Below are 16205 nucleotides of genomic sequence, written 5' to 3' on the forward strand. Positions count from 1 at the left end.
GTTTGAGGACAAAACTACACAGCTTCATTGCTATCAGCAGCTGTCATTGTTCGACTTTGTAAACTGTGTAGCCATGTGAAATCATGAAGATTCGTTGCGAGTGTCTTGGGAAAATACCGGAAAGAAGCAGTATCTATAAATTTCATTAGAGGATGAAGAACTGAGAGATTGCGGTGCTCAACCAGGACTAATTTTCCTTCACTTAATTATGAAAAGCTGGCAGTTATCTTCGCAAAACTATTAGCAGCTACTCTTTCATTTGAGTCCACAGTCTTCAATACGTACTGGCTGAGAATTCCGTTCCCTTTGTTACCTGGACTGCATTAGTTTGTTGCGGACCTTGGACTTACTTCAGGGGCACGTGACCACCTTTTCTCTCGCTGGATTTGAAAGAGCTTGAAGAGGTGAGGGCATACCTGAAGGTAAAGATTTTGAAGACAAAAGAGATATCCTTAGGTACATACTCAGGCAGTTAAGTTTCTTTGTTGTTACAGCAGCCGATTCATTGATATGGTTGTGAAAGTGAATGACAGTTGTTTGTTGATGAAGTCAGATGTCATGTCATGTTGATGATAGCAGATAACGCTTGTGAAGGTCCCCTACCTTCGTCCTGGTTCCGTAGCTACCTGTATGTTACTGCGCACGTTTTTAGTTGTGTAATTAAAATGTCGTTGGTAGTCCTGTGAGCAGTAAATTGAATTCAATAATAATAGTGATAATAATATTTAAAGTACAAGGATAATACGATAAATCACCACTATATACTTGATATTTAGCATATTAAATTATATTATTATTACTGATAAGTAGATATAAAGAAAAAAAAACTTGGCTTGAGAGTGGATTTTTACAATTAGAGACGCCATGGGCGAAGACAGGAGTAGAAGTTAAATAAACCAAAAATAAACGCTAGGAATGAAATGGTATTGTGGGTTCATTTTTACTCGCTTAACTTAAACTTTAATTTATTCCTTATTTCCTCGGACTTGAAGAGTTCTTATAATTGTCTGAAGACGTTCGCCGAAGCTTGTTTTAGGGTTACAATAATAATACAAATGACTGCAGCCTAGCTTTACATCTGTCTATGAAACCCGCACGTGCTGTGCGGCCTATGAAAGAAATATTAGCAAAGCATGTGTGTATATGTGTGTGCGAGAGAGAGAGAGAAGGTGTGTTTGTGTGTGATAGAGAGATAGAGAGAACGAAAGTATGTGTGTTTGTGTGTGTGTGCGCGCGCTCGCGTTAGGGGACCTGTGAGTGCTGGAGAAGATCGGAGAATGGGTGCATGCGCTCTTTCGTACACCAGACCCTAGCATAAGATTTACCTGTCCTGTTTTATCTGACAGGAAATTCCCAGCATCTTACATCTTATTTTTTGTAAAAGCAACGTATTTAAAAGAACAGGGACCACCCACATTCTCAACTCTTGCGATGAACTTTCAGTTTAAATAAGGATTTTCATAGCCAGTGTATCTTTTTCTCGAAAAAACATCAATGTATGCGTGGGTTTCTAAAAAAAAAAAAAAAATCTCATCTTTTGAAGAGCCCAGTTGCTTGCCAAGACTCTAAACTTTCTGCCTATTTACACAGAACACGTGACAGTGCCACACAGAAGGACAAAGATCAATGAGTCCTAACGAGTGTTTGAACGGTTCTGTCTATTCTAAACTCTCGATTAAAAAAAAATCAGTTAAAGACATAGCTACTAAAAATGAAAACCACACCATCTTGTGAAAATTCAATTAAAATATAACAGCTTTGTCGATAAAAGGGTTTGCAAAAAAGTGTTTGTATCCCCATGTTATGTTAGCGTTGTGCTTTAGTCACCATGGCGACAAAAGAAACACGTGAGCACAGTTTGGGTCTAGAGGCCAGTGGGTAACTACATGAGTCGAAGTATGCTTCTTTGGATGAAGTCTGGTGATAGAGAAATGGACAGAAAGATAAATAGATATTCAACACTATAAAACGTTTTTCCTATTATGCATGTTCTGAACTTTACAATTCCCTCACGAGCTTTACACAAGCTACGGATAACATTCACTCCTCGTTGACCATCTTTAACAAGTCTGCGTAAAGCTGTATGACATTTATTATCAATTTACGATGTAACAAAATGTTCACATGGAATGTACAGTTAAAGAGTTTATGGCCACGTGTAGTATGCAAGAAATGCGATCACCAGTCATCGCCAGGTTGACTCACACAAAGAGTGATAGTGTTGACAGTATTTGAGTGTGTTGATGTTAGTCGCCAATCCTTTGTTGGTTCTCTCGTCGGTTTAAAACAGAAGGCTGTTTTTAACAATACCCGCTCCGTTGTCTTTGTTTTACTGCTGATGTCTGTGCACTGAAGTGTAAAGAAAGGTTTGGGTTTGCAATCATTTCTACAGGATTACAGAACACTTGATGTTTGTGCCGCATTTGTGTTTATTTACAGTGGAGTCTTGAAGATCAAGTACGTTTTCACTTTAGTTCAGAAAAGTTTCCCCTTAGCCATGTGTGAGTGAAGAGCTGAGCAAATCTGGAAAAGATTTTGAAATAATAGCTAGGAGAAAAATGTTATATGGTGTGTGTGTGTGCGTGAGATGGACAGACAGAAAAAGAAGTGTGTGGGTGTGAGAGAAAGAATATGAAAGACTCAGTGAGTGTCAGGGATAGTTAAAGAAATGTCAATGAAACGCCATGTTTGAAATTTTCAGATTCCGGCACTGGATGCACTCAGAAATAGGAGCTTAGGGAAAAAATGAAAGATAAAAATTTGTCGGTCTTGTGCTTAACTCACTGGGGCTAACCCAACACAGAATTTTACGAAACTAGAAAATTCAGATTAGATCAAAATCAAAATGTACAATTTTATTGAAACTTGCTTGAGAGCCCACGTTTATTGTTGTAATCCATACAGAATCGGGTAGATGAAATAGAAATTTTTCTACACGTGGTTACACAGTACAAGAAGGTCTAACACAAAGAAAGGAACACATCTATGCATAGACATTGCCAGAATTCTGAAAAACGAGGACTAGGAATTTCTCATACATCTCGCCATTTTTTTTTCATGGAACATAGCTATGAGACATTTCCCACGAGACTGGAATTTTCCTCTCACCTTTAGCTCTTGATACAGCGGGCAGAAATAGATATATTCAAAATGCGTCCACCAGGGATCCGTAATGCAAGACAGAGTAAAAAAGAAATATCTTAGTCAGAATCTACAAGTACTAGACATTCTGCACCTTTGTGGGGGTCATAACACTGCTGGCACCCATACTCTTACATTCATATCAACTTACCATTGTTTATATCGTGGTCCAAATATTTCAGATAAATCAGTGCAAACCAGGATCCATTCTGGAAAAAAGTTCTGTTAAAAAAATTCACATTGTGCTGTTCTTTGATTACGAAGTTGTCTGTGGACCAGGACTGATGTCCGAGTTGATCAATCAACCGCAGACACGTGTCTGGGAGGTCACGAAAGGTCAGCCAGATTGTGCACGGTGCTGAGGTCATCTGTAGACAGCTCAGACCTCCCACAGACCCATTCCAGCAGATTTTCTCCAATGACTTTCCCTTTTTCCAATGTTCTGCATCCTTTGACTAAGATTAAAGTGGAGAATTTTTGTACTTCTTAATATAACTTTGTTTGACTTGGCATCTTCACGATATTTAAGTTCATTATTTATTATTTTTTGATGTCTTTTCCTCCATTACTTGCTATCTCCATTATTTCCTTTAGAATCGTATAGTTAATAGTGCAACATGAAGATGTTTTATAATAATTTTTAAAAGTTCCCATAAAACATATAAATAAATAGAGGGAGCGTGTGTGTCATCGTACGGGAAGAACAATGTTTCTTAATTTGTGCGACGACTGCCTAACAGGATGTTTCAAAGAAAATAAAGAAACAAAGACGTCTTTCATGCTTTCTGTTATTCATCACAGTTTGCGATGTCAAGAAAGTAAACTTATAAGTAAGATTAATTCGTTTTCGAACTGTAAAACATTAATCTATTTGATGTAGGCTTGCGTGCTCCTTTTTTGTTATTTGTGATTGTCTTCTTGGTCTGTTGCATTATTTTATACAATCCCCCACGTCTGAAGTTCCTTATAACTTGTACTTAATGAAAATAAATATTTGTTGAGATCCGCTAGCCTTGTAACATTCTAAACACGGAATGTCTAGATTGTTAAAATTTTGTTTGCGGAGGACCTGCAATAGCACGGACATAATAGAATGGGTGATACCTGTGTTCTTAATTATTAATATAGAGAAATATTACCGGCAATAGAACTATTGTAATGATCTAACTACAACTTATGTCTACAATGTTAAAAATATAATTTTTAAAAGGTTCATTGAGAAATAGAATAATAGAGCCTTCTCCGAGAACATCCTTCAACGGGAAACTGAAAGTATAAGTAACGGATCATTTCTTTCACAGGAATCTTTGATGGCTCAGGGCTTTCCCTAATCTTTCTATACTGACCTAGAAACTTCCTCGACCAGTAGGTTACACAGACAAGAATCCACAGACTAAATCAGAGGCAGGCGAGTCCGAAGAATGCCTTCTATTTTGGTCCTGGCCATCCTCCCGTCAGGCTTGTTTGTTTGTGATCACGTGGCTTTGAACTCTGAGATTACTCCGCCATGGCTATTTGCATGTTCGCTATGCCGTCTCTCCAGTGGCATTGAAGCAGATGCGGTGGCGTGTCCGAGAATTTGACAGACTGTTATGGGATAGATAATCTGAATGCAGAATATCGTTCATCGAAGAAAAAGAAGAGGTGAAGGTAGAAGAGGGTGATGAGAAGCAAATGTAGTAGGAAAGAAGAAACTGATGATAATAATGTGATACATTTTAACTACGTTTTTATTATTTAATTTAACTTTTCTTTTATCAGCTTCTTGGCCAAACTTGTTCTGGACATGAACTGTATAAACTTAACTTTTTTTTATGGAAATTGTGGTAAAGTCTTGAGTGCCCGACTAACCAGCAGGTGGATAAACACAGGCACAAACACATACAAACATGTACTTGCTCACCCGACCACACACACACACGGACAAAAAATTTGCCAGTAGACAAACATATGGATGCCACTAAAAACATCGGATTTCTTGTTGTAACACTCTTCGGGGGCTCCATGAAGAAATTCCTAGAAGCGTTCAACTGATTGTCTCACCGTGAATTACACAAGCATCCGACTATCGAGATAAACTCCAGCAACAGCAGCAGACCACGATCGTTGTCTTTCCACCCTGCTTGGCTGAATAAAACATTATTGAGATCATAACTTTACCTTCTGTACAAAGTTCTTAATTTTCAACTTTTTTTCACATCACTTGTGTCAAAACAAACATCTTTTTCTCTCTACGCACCAAAAAACTCTGAGATAACTTGTTTCTCGGAGGATTAAATGAAGTTCGAGTAAGCAGGAAAAGGATACTTCGGGCATTTTTTGAGAGAAAAGGGAGAAGAATTAGAAGATCAGTGGCGGAAGAGAAAAGAGGTAGATGCTTGATTAGGCGTCAAAGGTTAATGGATCGTAACGCATTACCTTTCAGGCGGAAAATAGGATTTGCGAGGTTTGATAGCACGATATCTTCCACGGAAGTCTGAAAGAAAGTGTTAAGTACCAAGCCTGCCAAACCCTCTCAGATGAAGCCGATGTTTTTTTTTTTTTTTTTTTTGGAGAGGTGGGGAGGTTCTTGAAGATGCCAGGTCAAAGATTGCAGTAGTCTTCATTCTGAGTGTCAGGGAGTGCGAGACATCCCCGTTATGACGTCATCGCATATCTTGGACTCCTAAGCAAATAAGACGCATACTGATAAGATTATATATATTTTTGCTGTTATCATTCTCTCAATAAACTCTATTTAATTCTTGGTTGTTTTTCAGGTGAGACCTCCCACTTGCTGTCAAGAGAAATGGGATAACGACAACCAGGGGAAAACAACAGCGTCATTACTGCAACAACAACAACAACAACAACAACAACAACAACAAGAACATTTTCTGGGCAGCACCCTTTCTGAAGATGGTTAACACTTAGTGACATCTGAGTGGCTTGCCCACAGGGTCGGCAGGCAGCTACCAAGGGGACACCGGAAGTTACAGAGGACCGAACAACATGGAGTGCCACTATGCTGTCGCGTCGCTGCTAGTGCTGTCTGTGTTTGTGGTGGGCAGCATTGGTGAGTAAAGATCCACAGGGTATGATAGCTCCTAACAAAGGATGGGTTACAGCAAACGAGTTTTGTTCTTGATTCAATAGACAAGCATAAAAATCAAGTGAGCGAGCAAGTTGCAAAAGATAGCTGGGAGCAAGTGGGTGTCTGTCAATAATAATTTGTGGTCTGTTCACTCTGCACTCTTAATGATCAAAGAGCGCTGAAGGGAAGTGTATTTTATCTATAACTGTTTTACACCGAGTCAGCAGCTCAAGCGTGATGAATGCGAAATAGAACAGTTTTTTTTAGACATTCTCATATGCTGAAACTAGATGTGATGCGAGGATACGTGAGACAAGGTGTGTGAGTCAAGTGAGATCAGCAGGACACACTGAACACATATCATACTGATCCTTCTATCAACCTTTTACATACCAGTAGCATTTCGTGTGCTAACGTACAGTCACATCAGCTTATCATAAATTAAGATACAGACAAATGTACAGTAGGTACCCCCGGTTAGAAGTGAGGGGTTTTCCGTTACTAATTAATATAGTTTCCCTCAACATGAGGGTGTATGCTTTGTTGTTTCCCTGATCAAACCCACAAATGTCATTGTCCACGAGTTGGTATTCGTGCGCCCTGTGTACTGCGTGCATACATGCGTTTGCTTTCGTATGTGTTCGTGCGTGGATGCGTGTTTTTATTTTTAATCTGTGAATCATTTTTTTTGAAAAATAAGCTCTAAGTCATTACTTTTATGGGTTTCTCTGATATGGCTAATCTCTCCAGATTTATTTTAAATTATCTGTCGACTTTTAAGAAAAGGAATCTTTCTTACTGCTGATATATATCTCTCGACTAATCTTGCGGTTATCTGTTGTTTTCTCCTGGGTTATCAAAAAGCCTGAAAGCTTCTTTGCGACTTTTTTCTTTTGCCTTGAAAGGTCAGTAAGAGCCAGTCGAGAGAAAACTTGTTTAAGCATAAAAAGAGAGGAAAGTAAAGATCAACATTGAGAGGCAATTGGTGAAATAAAGAACAGAAAACTTGTGTGGTCTCAAATGAGTTGACCTCAAGCGTTTTGTTCTCTTCACTTTCATCATTCTGAATTCTTAAAAGAGTTGAATAGACCTTTAGAACTGAGACTCGCATCGCTCGATAGACTGAAAGACTTTTTCGCGAACCCGATGAAGAAGCCAAGTGTAAGGTGCTGTTGAAAGTCAGGGTGATGTAGTATTTTCCCTCAGTTTAAAGAGCAGAAGAAATAACTGCATTTCTAAGACTTCATTTGTTTGTTAAAGCAGTTGAGAATAAAATCACAGACAAATCAACATGATTGGAACTCTTAAAGTTTGAACTTGTTTTATGGTTTCTGCCTGCTTAGCAGTTTTGAAGGCGTTCATATAAATAAATTAACAATACGAGCATTTAAAAATACTTCAAACAAATAAAACATCTGAAAATCAAATGTTAAGAAGACTTTTTCAACTAAATGATGTTAACGTGTCAGAGAAAAGAAATAAAAATCTTCATACTTTTACCACGTTCTGGAAATCCTTCTGTTTGTTTTCTTTTTCTTCCTTTCCTTTCATCCTGTTTTTTCTTCTTTTTCTCCCCAAAGCACAATTCAGCCAGACTTCCCAAACAATGTGCGAGAAACCTGCCACTTCAATCCGATCCTTGCTGTCTTCTGGGCTTGGAGCCCGTTAGTCTCATTCCTCAGCAGATTTGCATGCAGACAGTCGCCGATTGACCAGGGTTAAAAGCCTGCAAATCTCCCCAGTAAAGCCTCTTCCAGGTTTCAGCGGCTGGGGCCATCTCTCTTTCATTTGTCCCTTCCATCGCCCGTCAATGGCCAGCTCCCAGCTGTTACGTTTGCATTTTTCCAGCAGTGACGTGGATCTGTACAGCAACAAAAGGGTCAAAGGTCACGTCGCAAGAGCCGAGATGTGAAGTGACGGCAGAAAGCGGATGTAAAATAACCGACAAATTCATATTAAAGACAAACGAGGGTACAGGGCAGGCTTAGGTAAAGTAAGAAAGCTAGTACAACAGGTTTGAGCTAAACTTCGTGTAATCTTGACATTTTAAACTAAGGAAAAGCAGAAGCTTCCTTGCGTGTTCACACACGTTCACACTAGTTCGTGTAAAGGAATCATATTGAGTGGAATTATGCTGCCAGAGATTGTTAAAGACTGAGTTATCCATGCTACGAGACTATTTTAAAATACATTGCTATCAAACCTTAGTTAACTGTTTTGTAGATTATTGTAGTTAGTAATGACTCCGGTTACAAAGATTTATCATTTTACGGTTTATTGGATCTTAAATTCTTTTGGGTATCAAGTCTTGATATAGTGGGCTGCCTCAGACTCCCCTAACACTGTGGGTACAAATCAAACTGCATTAAAAAATAACTTTTCGTTAAAAACACAACAAATAACCTGAAATGTAGACATGCCGCGAAAAAATTCATATCATCAGTATTTGTCATTTAAGTAAATCCTTGCTACTTCACTTGTCTTTCCCTTTAACTACAGCAACACGAAGTGAGAGCAGCATACTTCTTGATGAGAAGAGTAAAAAAGAATTAAAATGAACTAACAATGAAGACGATTCTGTGAATAAGGACAAAATTCATTCATTTGTATGACACATATGTTAATTTAACAATTTGCCAAACGATTGTTATTGATGCGTCCTGTCCAACACTGACAAAAACACTGAAGAGAAAACATTTTTGGATGGGACTGGGAGGGGGGTCCTATTTGTCAGAGACACTCTCGCTGTCATGAATATTCATTACGCATATGAAGTCTAAAGATGAGAAGGAATGTAATGCTACATTCTCGTGGGATCAAAACTCACTCGCTAAGAGATGGCCGAGCCCCGAGTGCACGACGAGGTGAGTGATATGAGCCCAGCAGCATGACTCGTCACAGCCAGACAGGATGTTGTGTGGACTGCCATTTCCACATTTTATCATGCCTTGCTTGGGGAACTCATAACAAAATTATCGACACTTCTTATTTACGTGCAGTGTGTTCAATCAAAGTACTTCTTAATAAACTTTTAGTTTAAATCCAATTGGAAAAAAAAACCCGAAAATTTTTTAAGGGGTGAATCGGTGGGAAGATTTAAATCAAGTATAGATCACGTGCTGTGGATTTAAAATCTCGTAGGGTGCGTTGATATGTTTCAATCAATCAATCAATCAATCAATCAATCAATCAATCAATCAATCAATCAATCAATCAATCAATCAATGAGTTAGACTGTTAGAGGGTGTGTGATAAAGTGGGAGAGAGTAAAATAGGTAGTGTTCATGTTTCGGTTAATGCAGGGGTGTCTGCTTTTCTGTTGGTGTGTTCGACTGTGTCAGTGTATTTCTGTATTTCTGTATAAACAAACGATTAAAAGGGACAGAAACACGACACACAACCGACCAAAAACCAATCACCAAACCACCACCTTGTTCTTCCATCCAACCTCTTACCCTAACTCTCGAACTGACGCTTTACACAAATAACGGAAATAAAATATTTGCGATGCAGACGTTTCCGTTACAATCTCTTGGTTACCTCGTGAGGCCAGCACCATCCACACAATCTGGTCAAAGCAACCCCAGAGCATGGTATGAGGATGCTGGAGCTTAGAATGGTGGAGTTAGATGGAGGGGAGCGAGATGGTTAAAAAAAATCGACGATACACATCCCAGGGCTGTTCTCAGTTACTGAACCTAATAGACGAAGATGATTCGCACCAAGACTTCTGGTACTCATCGTACACTCCGGACTAATCTGTGCGTTTGTTGTCTGCCGGCCAGTCTGCCCGTCGGGTAGAGATGTAGGCAAGGGAATGATGGTCTTCTGTGCTGAGGTTACGAGGTCAGAAAGCTAGAAGTCACGTTTGTCGTTTCGAGAGCCACGGCGCCTCGTGGTCTGTAAGGGAGACAGACAAAGCCAGGGACTATTAGACAGTCCTGTGTGGGGTAAAGATGTTGATATTCGTCCTCGGACCTCTTGCACCCAGTGTTAGACAGGCGAGTTATCGAAGCAGTACACCAAAGAAAGTGGATCTAATCAGTTAGAAAAGGAGCAGTTTGTAAGAAGTGTGGGTTTTATCCTTGCAATCTTCTGTAGTTGTACTTGGAAGTTCGTGTTATAAGAATGTTATCATTTGTAAGCCAAGAAGATTGTTAAATTTTATTATTCCTGAAAGCAGAAATTTTTCATTGCGGGATTAGTATGTTGCTTTATTGTAACTAACATAAGTTTGACTTTTAGATAAGTATATTTACTTGAATGTTTTGGGAATATGAGTTAATAACAGTTCCAGCCACCGACCAGTCCATATCGCTAGCAATCACAAATAATGTCTTCAGAAATAAACTCTGAAAGAAATTTCTGAAAGAGCACGTCTAGGTATTTCTAGAAGCAAGAAGATTTCCGACATCATCTGTCGTTACGATTCAAATTAGAATCGACCCATAATTTAAGATAGAAATATTAAAAAAACAAAAATCCAATGGAAGACTGAATAAGCTTCTCAAGACGGTAGACGTTTTTAGAATTCGGAAATTTGCTTAAGGAAGCAAGGACTGGTGGGCACTGGCTGTTTTCATGCAGAGGAATCAATGATCTCAAAGACGTTACAATTATTTTGGATGAAGTCAGTTTTTCACTCAACTGTCAGTTTGGATTTTTCCACATCCAGCATCCATATTATCTGCGTCACTTGAAGACCTCTTCCGCTCTAAGAAGGTCTCTGTGGACTGGCTGACACCTTATGAGAGCTATTTTAGCAAAGATCATCAGAGGAACCCATGAAAACCTGACATCGAACATGTTGAAAAAATACAGACATATTTTTATTATCGATTTTGCTTAATTACTCAGCTCATCAAAGCTCACTAAAACACGGGATTTCAAATAATTAAAAACCATCTTTTAGTCAGAATGTGGTTTGTTATGATTTTTAGGGCTAGTAATATAATGATGTTTTGCAAACGGAATGATTTAATAAAATAAACACGGTATTGTATCTTTTACCCGAAATGTCTATCGCACTAGAAGAATTGTAAAACATTTTGTGTTTACACCCGAAATATCTCGAAACACACATACAAGTTTCCAATAAAACAAAGGTCTGAGAGAAAGGGGAAAGTATTTTGAGGCTGTGAAATGAATAGTTCGTCAGTGGACGTGTAAAGTATTTTCATTCTTTAGACTAGTTTGTCTGACTTTAATAGGTATGAAAATTTTTCTTGCTCATAGACACACAGAGGCAATGTCTGTTTTTAGAGTCCACAGAGCTTGCACTCAAAATTCATTTAAATGTTATATCTGTAAAAAATATATTGAACATCGTTTGGAGGCGGGCAGTTGTCCTAAAAATCAAAATGTCATTACGCCAATCCAATGTTTAGTTCGTCTGGCAGTTGATCAGAACTTTGTATAATGTCATGACTGCCAAATTACGGTTAGCGCCCATCACCAATACAGCGAGGGTTAACTTTCCTGGGTTCAGCTCTCGTCTCTGGCACGTTGTTCTTTCTTTGCACGTTGTGTCTGTTTACAGAGCTGGCTACTTTGCCCTAGTTGCTGGCTCGGCGTAAAACATCGATTCCCCCCCTTTCCCTACCTACTCAGTAGACATATCTCAGGAGTTAGTCTGGCCGCTGGGTCAATTTAACTATCTAGTTCCCTTAATCAAATTTTATCTATGGACAAATGTCCATGAACACGAGCCTTGAAGAACAGCAGGACTGACTTGCCACAGGTATCAGCAGCTGCAGGCCAAAGGTCAAAAGATGGCTGCAGTATGGTGATTGTAGTGAGTTGTGTAGGTCGTGTAGTGTTTCATGTATGAATGGTGTCTCGTGTCTGACGTCGTGTGTGCGTCATTTATTCCACGTCACTTGAAGCAGAAAAAGACGTCATATGTAAGAAAAAAGCAGATGCTATAAAAATGGCCGAGTGAGCGGGAAAACACAACGGTCTTCTCCGCCATCTTCTTTATAACTCTCTCAGTGACATTTCTTCTGAACTTGTGACTCTTCGAGTCTATTCATCTACAAATCTCTTCATCCTCATCGTCATCTGAGGGGCTCGTCGAGCGTTGTGTGTGTGTGTGATACGTCGTGCAAATGCAAGGTAAGTGTACGTTCATCGTATTAGAATGATCTTTCAGGATCAAATACACCTCAGCTGCTGCGGCTTATTCGAGTAAGAGATCCATGGACAATCAGGACTGTATACAAAACATTTATTTCTTGCTACATCGACTTTAATTATCTTTTCTCTTAATTTCCTACATATCTCTACATCATCAAAAATAAGCAAAGGAAAACGTACAGTAATAAACAGAAAGATTTTCCAACTCGCAAGAAATATTGTTTTCATGGCTGCCATCCTTTCATTCTGACCAAACATCGATCGGCTAGGGAACATCATCAATGACTTCTGACTCATCTAATTTCCGCCTGAGTACCGCATTTTACATTCTACAAGACTGCTTTAAGGTCAAGTGCGCACGCAGAGTGGCTTCTGTGTTAAAACAAAGTAGTGCTGCTTTCTTCCATCTCAGAATAGGAAGCTGGCTGTCTACTGGCAAACTGCGGCTGTAGCAGCATCACAGAATGCACTCGCTTGACCTGGCAGCATCACGTGCAGCGCCTCGCCTTATCCTAGAGCGTGACGTAACAGGATTCTCAGACACCAAGAAGTCAATGGACTCTCTGTCAAAGAAACAAAGAACGAATATGAAAAGGAAATGGAGGGAAGAGAGGGGGAGAGTTCACATCAGGATTTCTTGCTTCAATGACTTTGATTGGGAAAAAAACCGACTGGTTTTAGGTTTGAACACGAAGTATGGATAGAGAAAAATGTGTTTTACTACCTCCATGTTCCTCATTCCGCTCTTCCTATCTTCCCCCTTTCTTTCGTTTTGTTCTGCGGTTGTGAGAACATAAAACATCCCTGTGCAATTTACACTAGTTCTTCACGTTAGTTCTGTTAGTAGTCCAGATACATCTCTAGCTATTTATTTACACAAAACAGACGTGTGAGCTTTTCTTGAAGGGTATTATGTGCACGATTGTATAATTACTTTTATCTTTATTATATTCTTTATATTTATTATTAAATCAATGCGTGACTTCGTATGTGAAGAGGAGTTTACACGCCTTGTTATATTCCTGTATGTCTTATCAATAACTCGTCCGTTTTCCTTCTCTTTCTCTCTCTAAAGGCTACGGCTTTGGGCTGGTTGGGGAGCGGAGCGAAATGCAAAAAAGTAAGGTTTTTTTTAAAGCATATTAATGTTTGTAATATTATAGCACATGCTGCTAGGTATTACCATAAAAGAGTTAACAAACTAAAGAAAAAAAAAATGAAAATGCAATTAATGAATGAATATTTGCCGATTTCGCTTTCAGCTGAAGTTTGCCTGTTGCATACATGGTAATCTCATTCACAGACACCTTCTTACAACAGAACCTTTCTTCCTTCCTTCCTTGCACGCGCGCGCACACACACACACACAAACTATTCTTCAAATTCCCCCGCATCTTTGAAGCCCTGAACGACTGTTTATTTAATCGACTTGATAGCAACTCTTTGAAGTTTTATAAATAGTAACTGAAGTTTGATGAATAATGTTGCATTATTTTGCTTGAAATCAAAATTACTGAGTAATAATTAATACACAGTAATGGATATTTTGCGGACTTACTGAGTTTTTAATATCGTTAATTAAGTGCGAAGGCGAATGTTGTAACACAGAAACAGTGTGTTCCTTATCATGAGAATGGCTGAATTGATTTCTTCACAAAGCACATATTTACAAGAAACTTCAAGAGACCGTTCTTGTTGGAGCATGCTTATTGAAGAAACTGATGGAGAGTGCTGTAGGGAGTTTGTCAAGGAGATGAAACCATGGCTTTTGTCAATCTGTCTTTTCGTCATTCTGCAGAAATTGCACGAGCAATAGCTTCCTGATCATCTATCAAGGTAACAGATGTTGACTTCCTGTGTGAGGGAGCCACTGACAGTCTGGCATTGTCCTCTGTCAACATTCTGGTCCTCTCTTCCAGTCCTGGGTTGTATCCAACATTTTGACATCCAAACGACATCCTGGCATCGTCCAACTAACAAATTTCCTTTAACTTTCGCAGATTAAAGAGGAAGCTTATTGCAGACAGACAAACAAGATGATGACCAACATAATGAGTACTGAAAATTGGTTAATTGATAATTAAAAAGTCGTAGTGCCAAGGTTCGTATTACATTTGGAAACCGACATCAAGACCAGATGAAATTCTCAAGTACTGAAACGAAAGCCACTCAGGTCTTTCCTTTGAGAACAGCCACTCTTTATGCAAAATGGATTATCTAGTTTTGCATCAACAGGTCACACAGCTAATGGCCAGCCATGTGTGGAAGAACCTCTCCTTTTTGTGCCATCAGCAGCAGCCGTAGTTATGCGAGCAGACCTAATCACGCCCTCAGCAATATCCTTCCCCAGCAACACGCGGAATAACAATATAAACCAATACTACAACCGGGGGACAGGCCCACAACGGGGTTGTCTCAAAGCTTGTCCAGCAACAGCAACGACGACAGTTTCCTTCGTGTTCTATTTATGGCTAAGTAGTTGCTTCATTTTTTTAACATTACAAGAAAAGATAAATAGCATTCTCTAGTTCGAAGCAGGTTTCGATAATAAATTCAGAAGAGTTTTATTTTAGTACACTGATACTGACTGTTATCAGTTTATTTAAACTGCGGCAGAACGGTTGGCGTGCCTCTCTTTATTTACTGAAACATTTTCCCTATAGAAAAAATGAAATGGCAATATTTGTTTATATACACAGAGCTCTTGGCATGTAAACCCCAAAGCCCTAGTCTAACAGATGTCGTAGTTTCTTTCCGTATTCAAAACAAAGAGCTCACTTCATCCTTAAAGGTGCTTTCAACGGGTTTTGCTACTGAGTGCATCTTAGCGGTCCTCTGGTGCTTTTACCTCCAGGTGTAGAGGGTCTTTTCAAAGTTTACAAACCACAATTTAGACTTGATAGAATGTTAAAAGCAGAAGGTGTCATTTCATCCCTGAAGAACAGCAAAAGCAAAACGAAAAAAAAAATTAAAAATGAATTAGTTTGACAATGATGATGATGATGATGATGATGATGATGATGATGATGATGATGATGATGATGTACGTGGAGAACATATTCTTATATATATATAACATATTTTTGTAAGTAACGATTATGATAAGTAATTTTGCTCAAAAAACGCTTTATTTTTCCAGTGTGATAGTGCGTTAATTATCTTAGTTAAAATTTGGTAGCAAATCGTCGACCATAGAAACAGAGCAACTGCCAATCAAAACTTTGTTGTTGTAGTTACTTTAATTCTGCGGCAACTGGATGAAAGAATAAAATCGTATTCAATTTTCCGTTTTCTTTTCTTTTTTTCATCCCCATTGTGTTTAGACCTGTTCCTTTTCTTCTGTCTAGTCATCCTCACAAAAGCACCTTTGATAAAATTTCCCTTTACCTGTATATTGTATGTTTTCCACTTTCTGCTATATCTTCAAAGCATACAGAAATTTACTTTGAAGTATTTCTTTTCAATGTTTAGTTGAATAGGTTGAGAGAAAAGGAAGGGTTTGATAAACAAGGAGCTGTTGGCAAATTGTGCGCTGGACAACCAAACAAGCAAATAAGTCCTGACAAAGAGACAAGAGTGTCTCTATTAGACAGACAAAGCCTGGTTTCTATCTCGCATAGAATACTGTGTACAAAATCCTGTCACGTAGTCTTGTCTACAAGAGCAGTCCGTGCTTGTGCGTTCAATCGCGTGAGTGCGTGTTCGTGGAGAAAGGGAAATGCTTCAAGAAGGCAAACATGTGACCACATCGAACTTCAAATTTGTTTATATCTCGATGCTGCTGCTGTATTCTGTTTAATTTCTACTGTTCGTCTGTCCGTTGGTGCGTCACTGAAATGAAAAATGGATATTTTGA

The 16205-nt window shown here is 38.9% G+C and overlaps 1 protein-coding gene across 2 annotated transcripts in view; it reads left to right on the plus strand.

Annotated features, from left to right (window-relative positions):
- LOC112573544 (acetylcholine receptor subunit alpha-like) overlaps window positions 1–16205 on the plus strand; it is a 54266-nt gene that overhangs the window by 25188 nt on the left and 12873 nt on the right. The window contains exons 2-3 of one of the 2 annotated variants that reach the window (XM_025254033.1): window positions 5901–6196; window positions 13425–13469. In XM_025254033.1, the coding sequence (XP_025109818.1) occupies window positions 6133–6196; window positions 13425–13469 (109 nt within the window). In that variant the 5' untranslated portion in view covers window positions 5901–6132. The remainder of the gene's footprint in view (window positions 1–5900; window positions 6197–13424; window positions 13470–16205) is intronic. The other variant, XM_025254043.1, reaches the window with a different exon arrangement.

The sequence above is a fragment of the Pomacea canaliculata genome, linkage group LG1 (genome assembly GCF_003073045.1).
Source record: "Pomacea canaliculata isolate SZHN2017 linkage group LG1, ASM307304v1, whole genome shotgun sequence".
Classification (NCBI taxonomy): Eukaryota; Metazoa; Mollusca; class Gastropoda; order Architaenioglossa; family Ampullariidae; genus Pomacea; species Pomacea canaliculata.